This window comes from Apteryx rowi, unplaced genomic scaffold (genome assembly GCF_003343035.1).
Source record: "Apteryx rowi isolate R43461 unplaced genomic scaffold, aptRow1 scaffold_303, whole genome shotgun sequence".
Classification (NCBI taxonomy): domain Eukaryota; kingdom Metazoa; phylum Chordata; class Aves; order Apterygiformes; family Apterygidae; genus Apteryx; species Apteryx rowi.
In genome coordinates, this window is record NW_020449453.1 from 204,846 (window position 1) to 213,166 (window position 8,321).

The window sequence follows — 8,321 nt, forward strand, 5'->3', positions numbered from 1 at the left end:
AAAAGAAAATGAGCTCTCTGGTTTCAGGAAAGCCTCACACTTTCTTAACCTCTTAGGAAGTGTTTTGTATTTATCAGCACTGATGGAAAAAAAGTTAGTGACTTGGAGGAAAGTCACAACCCTGCTTGCTATGACTCCCATGCATGATATAGTGAGAGTGGTGAAGGTAATTTTTAATACTCTTGTTATCTCATTTCAGCCTTTTCTTCTTCAGCTTGTGAAATCTGAATTTATTTTGAAGGGCACCAGTTTGTTTTTATTTTAATGTTTAGAGCTGGAGCAGGAGGTAGAGCTTTATGCAGTGAGATTTCTGCAGATTGTGACATAACTCAACCACTATTCATTTTGTTTTGCGGCTTCATGAAAAAGAATTCCCCAGACTTCCTAGATACCCGGGAAGCTGTTGAAAACAACAACAACAACAACAAAAAAGGCACTGGAGACCAGGAATATAGTCTTTCCAAGGACTTTGCTGCCATCAGAGACAGAATGCTCTTCCGAAGGGCTGATCTCCCAAAAGATGTGTGGGCGCCTTGTCTTTGCCCGGCTCCTTTTGCCCCAGGAAGCACGTGGGGCTTGCAGTTGTGTTTCCGAAGGTGCTTGTCATCACTGGGAGTTGATTACATGAATTAACAGTCTTTCAGGCTCTTGACTCTGTGAAATTTCTGAAGAAAATATGGATGGGCCATGAAGTTTACTTGGGAACTTGTTATTTCTGCGGATGCATAGCTCCAGTTCCCTAAAGAGATAGCAGGGTATGCATATTTGTGTGTGAGGATACAGAGGGAGAGTAACAGAACTGCTAATAGCAGCCCCACACAGACTGGTCATTTCTTCTGACACATGTCTATTATTGGCTATTTTGAAAAATCTGGTGCACTGCAAATGAATACAGGAACAGAAATGTCCAAGAAGCTTTTCCCCTCTGAAGCTTTTAAACATTTCTTCTTCTTTCATTCCAGCCCACAGCAGGCCTTCTCTCTGTATTAAAGGCATACATATACTTTGTAAAACGTTTATAAAGACCAGATATATTCCAGTTATTGATGGCTGCAATATGCAAATCCTAATAATAATGTTATTATCAGCATTACATCATATAATAATATCGTGTCATTGGTATTAATTATTACCTACAGTACAACTGGGAAAGTTTGTGACTGCAGGTGAATGATATGCAGTTCAAACAAGAAGACAGTCATCAGGAATAATGTTTTATACTTTCTCTGCTCGATGATCTGTTTTCTGCAGATGTTCTGTAATTTATGCCTACACTATAGAGCTCTGTGTATTATCAGTCAAATCATAGCTAGTCATACTACAAAGCAATGCAATCACCAGCTTGAAGTATATTTGCAGTTTATGCTCAACTTTCAGCATGTGTATTGTTGTGTGGTTTTACCCCTGGTAGATAGAATAGGGGCTTTTACATCTAATCAAGCTGCACTAGCTGAAACCATTTTCCTAGTATTGTAGGGAAAAAATAGCCTCTCTGTAATTAAGGCTGAAATTTGTTTTCCTTTATAAGCTTGATTTTGGCCCCTTCCCCTTCCCTTTTAAGAACACAAAAAAGGTTCTTTCTGCTTCACATTTTGCATGCGCAGCCTGTGCTTAGCAGATAATGCTTTGTCCAAATTTTAGATGATTCACTCAAGCTGTGCTTGAGATAGCAGGCTGAGAATGAAATAGGTCTTAATCATGATGTGAAAAGTCTTCCAAGCATTTTTTACTTTTTTTTCCTKAAAAATGACTTGCCCTAGAAACTTGTATTTGAAAGTTCCCAGGAATATCTAAGGTATGATGTTACTTTTGCACTGAAGAAAGGAATTCATTGGTAAACAGGAATGACAAAATGGTTGCCAAGGGTAAATTATGAAAAACAATTAATGAAACATTAGCTAAAATTAGCTACAAATAGAAGGAATCCTTATTTCTGCAGGCTGACTGAGAGAAAGAAACTCTCAGTTTAGGAAAAAAAGTTTTGTTTTGACCCCATTGCAGACAATGACAATATTCACATTTATTTGTTACCATATAGTTCTTGCACCCAGAACTTGCAAGACCCTCAGGGCCCCTGAAACTAAACCAGTCACAAGGAATTATGCAGCAAGTGTTTGCAGGCAAAAGCTAAAATAAAGCACAGTCTGCTTTACTAACCCCAGTCACTCTGGCTACATCGCTATTAGTGAATAAAACATTCTCTGCTGGTGAGTAGTGTGGCACGGCTTGTGTCCAAAAGCCTAAACTCTCTTCCTCTTCTCTCCCCATAGGGCATAGCCTCATTCATGCTGACTATTAGGGAATACAGCCCCTGCTATTCCCTGATGCCTTCCCAGGCATTTTCTGGTGTGCTCATTGCTATAGACTGTGCCAGGGCATGGGCTAACAGTTAAATAGCATATATCTAGGTGAATGTGTGAAAGTCCGGGCTTTGCATAGGATCCTATTTAGAGGTAGCCTCTGAAGCCACAGCTAACAGCACTACTGTTTAATCTGGCTGAAGCCATTTTCAGCACCCATCTCAGCCAAGCACCATCCCCTGAGCTGTGCTAGAACAAGTACCATGCAGACACGTGGTTAACCAGAGCAGGGAGCTGATTTGGCTGGAAAATAACTCAGCAAAAGCAAAAAGTGGCCTGAAATGTGCAATCTGGATGGGTAAGGGGGTGCAGGCAGAGTGGCAACTGCTACAATTAACTGCTGACAAGCTATTAATCACACTACACTCCTCAGCCATGCTGAGTGAGCAGTGTAAGCATTTTCCAACAAGCTTTTAGTTATATTTATTAACTGATTTATTTTAGTGACATTACACAGATTTACAAAGCAGAATGCCCAGTGTTCTTCTTTCAGCACCTTTCTCCTGCATGGGTTACTGGCAGTATGGCCCATGTTTTATACCCTACTCTGACAATGCTTGAATGCAGCAGAGAATACATTATAAAAGAAGTCCTATTTCAGTTAATCTGTGGGCATGAAGTCCCTTTAAGCATGGGAAAAAGTACAAATTGCCAGAGACCAATTTATAAAATCAGAGGATTTTATGCAAAAAAAGGAAAGCTGAGTTTAGTATTATGGTGAGACATGGACACATCTGTGCATAAAACCAATTATAAAGTCAATGTTCTGCTCACACATTTTTCAGTACTCCACGAACTGCCAAAATACTGCAGTCTTTTCGTTTGTAATATTTGTACAAATTATGGTCATATAGCCCTTTAACTACTTAGAAGAAAGTCCTTGATCTGAAAATATCCCATCTTAAAAAGTGTGGAAAGAACAGAGAAGGGGAGTCAGGTAGCTGGCATGGCTATAGAGATAATATTATGGTTGTAGGGGCTTTGACTGTTCATTTCACTATGTTTTGGTTTCTCTCATGATTAGTCTCAGTTCTCTGTTTTCTGATTTTCTACTGCCCAACATTTTATACTAAACCTTGTATTATTTTTCTTCTCATTAAATTACTGATATATATTTTAAATTAACAGACTCAAATACAGAGTTATTTAAAACTTGCAGAATGAAAAGGTAAGAGTGCCAGCCATCCTTAACAGCTGTGGAGTGTCAAACTAATTTCTGAAAGCAGAGATTCCACTCATCTCTATTCTGTGTTGGCTTGATAGTGTAGAATCCCCTCATATCTCCATTTTTCTTAACCTCTCAAGGAAGCAAACAGTGAAGGAACTGCAAAAGCCTAAGGCAGACCCATTTACAAATTACTTGCTATTAATTTCTATTGTTTTCCTCTCTACCTGAGAATAGTTTAAAGCACAAGCTTAACCTGCTGTCTTCTCCAACCGTATGAAAGTTTTTGATGATATTACTGTAATTCTTACCTCTACAGCATTTTTCTTCCACCATGGTTTTTCTGAAGAGTAACAGTCTTTTTAAACAGGGGTATGGCTGCAGTGCTCAGAGTCGGGAAGGACGAATAACACAAGTACAGATTTGGGGTTCTCTGGCATTCTTGAGTGTTGTGTTTTAGAAAATGCTACAGAAAGGCTGCATCTATCCTGTCTGTATTAGGTCTATACATGCTACCCATGCCTGAGTATTGGCTTGAATGCTGTGCTGTAAGATTCAAGCTTGTTGCATCCACATTGCCTCCAGAGGAAAAGTCTGAAGCCACTTTCCTTTGAGATCTCAACACCTTCTGAGCCAGTGGATTTACCCCAGACAAGAGTCAGAGTGTGGGCCAGGATGAAGAAGGTTTGGATGATCGGGGGTTTCACCTTTGCTTGGAGCTCACTGTACATGTGAGATCTTAGATTGCAATAATAGGATCCAATTCTCCGCTGCTTAATTTTATGAAATAATGTATATGTGTATAGTGTGAAACACTGTTGAAGAGTTTGCATTACCTGCTTGGTTTTGCTGTTGGGAATGATGTATGATGCAAGGAAAAGGAGAATCATGCTCTTTTGAAAAGATGCTGACAGAGAAAAGGCTTTCCATGTGTACCTTATTTAACTTACCTAACCAGGTATCTTACTTAAAATAACCACTGTTTAAAAGGTTATTGACCTATTGCAATACCTGTTACATCAAGAATTGGGATTATATGAACACCAGTGAATGCACTGGGGATACATGAGATGAGAATTTGGTGTAAAATAATCACGGATAATCTGTTAATGAAAGCAGTTTGTATGACAGGAGAAACACATGGATCTTGAAGAAGGGAGAGATATTTAGAGGATTAGAGTAAAATATTCTGCTCCCTGAAAAATGAAATTACACTCAGAGTATTAAAGACATATATAAACTTATGAAAAATATATTAAGAATAATGGTGAATAAACAGGTTTAATAAAGAGGGTTTTTTTTGTTATGGCTGTAGTCTCTCAACTGATTGATGAATCCACGTCATCAGTTATGCTCCATTATCCCAGAAGTATTTACTTAGGTTTACCTTGAAYTACAGATATATTGCCTCATCAACTTTCCAAGTTCCCCTTCCAGATTTAATCCAAAGTCACGCCTGTCTTCCTTACTTTTTACTTTTTTGTCCTTCTCATCCATAATTTGTTATTTAACCCTCAGAATTATTTGGGAATACACTTTACAGGACAGACTCTACTACTAAATTAAGTCTGACTATGCTGCATGGCATATGTTTTTTACACCTTCCTGTACAGACAGTTTGCCCAGAAAAGAACTGATGATATACTAACCAACTCAGCATACTTCTTAAATAACAGGTCCAGCTTTTCCTCTGGCGTATTCAGCTTGTTCAAGCTTTGCATCAGTAGGGTGGCTTCCTTCCCTTAAAAAAAGAAGCAGACACTTAATGGTAGAGGCAGACTGTAGCTGATGTTGCTATGGATTTTTGGTGCCTTTCTTCCCACAAGAAAAAATGTGCTTGAATTTTCTTCTATTCCAGAACATAGTTATGTGCTATCTTCTAGCTATGAGGGTGGATTCTTAAAGGTGCTAATTGCACATAGACATCTAATGCCACTGAAAAACATTGGCTTTGTCCTACATTATCTGCTTTTCATTTAACATTTTTGTAACATGTCTGGGTCATGCATGTGGTACATTTGACTGGTATATGACAGGAAGGGCCTGGACCCAGAAGACCCCAAAGCCTGATCTCTTTGCAGGTGCAAACTAAAGCTGGTGTACTCGGCTCCTGTGCTGCTCAACCTATATAAAATGTAAAGAAGAATAAGTTAGGTACGGAGACTATGGTGAGGATGGAAACAATCAGACAGTAGCAGGTATTGCTAACCAGGTCTGGAATACATGATAGTGGTGTAAATCAGTTCCCTGACTTGGTGAAGAGATTCTGGATACTGGAGACAATACATTAACAGTCTGATAACTATCTTGATATACATAGCTAAATCACTGTGTAGACATTGTTCTGCTTCTGGGTTGATACTTTTGGTATTAATTTCAGTCCTGAGTACAAACTGGAGCTTGAACACTACTTGTTCTTGGACTCCAGAAGGTCCCTGGCATCCCTGGAGATAAGGATAGCTGTGGTGAAATGGGCTTGACCATGCTTTTCCAAATGGCCCTCTTCCCCAAAGGGCTGTGAGGGCCAATTTGCTTTCTTCTTTCTAGTGCACTCCAGGAGTACTGCTTATGGAGAAAATATACTATCTATCTCAGACTAAGTTCTCCCTACACCACCAGTATAAAAAATTCAAGACAGCTAAAATAAAGCCCATGAGTGCAAACTTGTTGCAAGTACAGCTGGAGAACTGTGTTTCAGTAGTGTTTTCACTCATCTTGGAGAAGTACCAATAAGTGCATCAAAGCCTAGCCAACTGAAACTGAGGAATTTTCTTTCTCCTGGACATTCAAGGAACTTGGAACAAAACTGCTATGTCCTATGTTTAGTCCCTTGTCTGTAAGAATGTCCTGCGATGGCTTTTCTGCAGGCATAGTCTGCTATTGGATTTGAGTTCTCATGCAAATGAGATGCTTGAAGATTGGTAGGAGTTAAAGGTAAGAAGGTAAATAAATTACACATAGCTAGACTGGGATGTAATGATATTGCTCTCTAGTGGCTGCCAAACAGAAAGGACAAACTTTACAAAAACTCGTAAAGACTTCTTTCTAGCTCAATTAATGGAGTCCTGCTGTGGCCAAGGGGACCAGTTTCTATGCTTAGAACGAACAAGCATATGGGCTGTGATGAGTCCAGAGGTTTCCTGGATGAAAAATAACCTGGGCATGACAGAGAATTTATTCTGTAGCTTCCCTCTTGGCCATTCCACATAGTAGCACCATTAGCTCAGTTATGATTGGTGAAAAGTCATATTTGAGGAGGCAGGGTAGAAAAAATATACTCACCCATAAACAGGATATCAGATTTTCCTTAGTCTAAGAAGCAACTTCCTTGTCAGACTCACAGCTTTGGCTAACTATTTTGTGTGGCCCAGTATAATATAAGAATCATGTGATATAATACAATCCTAAGCTTTCATCTTTTTAAAAAGACTGATATCTGATATAGCCTACATGTATTTTTTGGGTAAGTGCTAAAAAAAATTATTAGAGAAAAGTTGCAGCAATCATGATGCTTTTCATTGGTATCTAGGAAGTTCCTATTATCCAAGACAGGTTTAACGTGGGAAACAGCAAGGACCAAAGTGGTTTTATTTCTGTCCTAAACAATGACTCACAGAAGGGCTGCAGTGCTGCTGCATAAGTACTTGCCTAGTCCTTTCAGGATTTTCTTCTCCAGCTTTTGCTCCTTGCTGCCACTGGGCTCTTTTGCTCTTGAAGCATCTCCAGGAGCTGTCTTTTCTTTCTCACTCTCCTCGTTTGCATCTTCATATTCGGCATCCTCATTACCGGCTGATTCTCCCTTTTCAGGCTTGTCAGTTCTTTTAGCAGTGCTTTGCTTCTCCATCAGACTAGCAGCAGACCCATAGGTTTTAATAATGTCCTCCAGCTGCCGGCTCAGCTCCTCCGAGATGTCACTAACTGTTGTTTCAGGCCGGATGCTCAGCTGACCCTCGGGAGATGGAGCAGCTGGCTGGGACCTGGAGGCAGGTTTCTCCCTGTTTGGCTCCCTGAGGCTGTTCTGCTCAGGCGAGGTGGATGCACTGTCTGTAGGAGCGAGGAGCTGCTGCTTGGAGCAGTGATCACACGACTGGTCCTTCTCCATGTTTGGTGTAGTACCTAACAGTAAATAAATGGAGGGTTAATTTAAACACATGAAACTGTCATCTAACCATTCGCAAAGTTCGTCTAGCACATGAGTGCTTTYGTGGGGAATTTAAGGACAACAGCTTATCCCTTGGCTCTGGCTTGATGAATATGTTACACTTTTAAACAAACAACCAAGGTGATTAATCTTCAGGGAGAAAAGCAAACTTCATACCTTCCAAGAGGAAAAGCCTGCACAAAACCACTAATTAAAAACCAAAGCTCCTATTCTTGTTGCCAGTGATACACAAAATGACACCAGACATTTATACCATTTCTCTCCCCGAACACACTTTTTGCCATGTGTTTACTTTTCTCAATTTGTTTAGCTGGGATGCTGGCTATTGACATGGGCAGCTTCACTTTACATTTGCATCATTTTCATTTTCTATTTCTCACCTGTTGGCACATTTTGAATCAATAATCACCAAAAAGGAGTATTTGAAATCAAAAACAGTGAATTAAAAATTGTGCTGTGCTTGTGAAGAGCCCAGCATGTGCTTGATCTGTGAATGGCCTGGCTTGGTACTGTCACAATAACAGCAAAGAACAGTTTGCAATAAGATAAACAACTGTAAACTACTCTTCTCTTGTACTTAAAGCATGCTGCTGACAGCTTGTTTGGCAAAATACAAAATACAGAATAAATCATG

General features: G+C 39.7%; 1 protein-coding gene across 1 annotated transcript in view; it reads right to left on the reverse strand.

Moving 5' to 3' along the window:
• Positions 1-7,627, reverse strand: part of TXLNB (taxilin beta) — a 30,989-nt gene extending 23,362 nt beyond the window's left edge. Inside the window, exons 1-2 of the mRNA XM_026070090.1 lie at positions 7,174-7,627; positions 5,175-5,266 (exon numbers count right to left, since the gene is read on the reverse strand). Of these exons, the coding sequence (XP_025925875.1) occupies positions 5,175-5,266; positions 7,174-7,627 (546 nt within the window). The remainder of the gene's footprint in view (positions 1-5,174; positions 5,267-7,173) is intronic.
• Between the last annotated feature and the right edge of the window lie 694 nt (positions 7,628-8,321).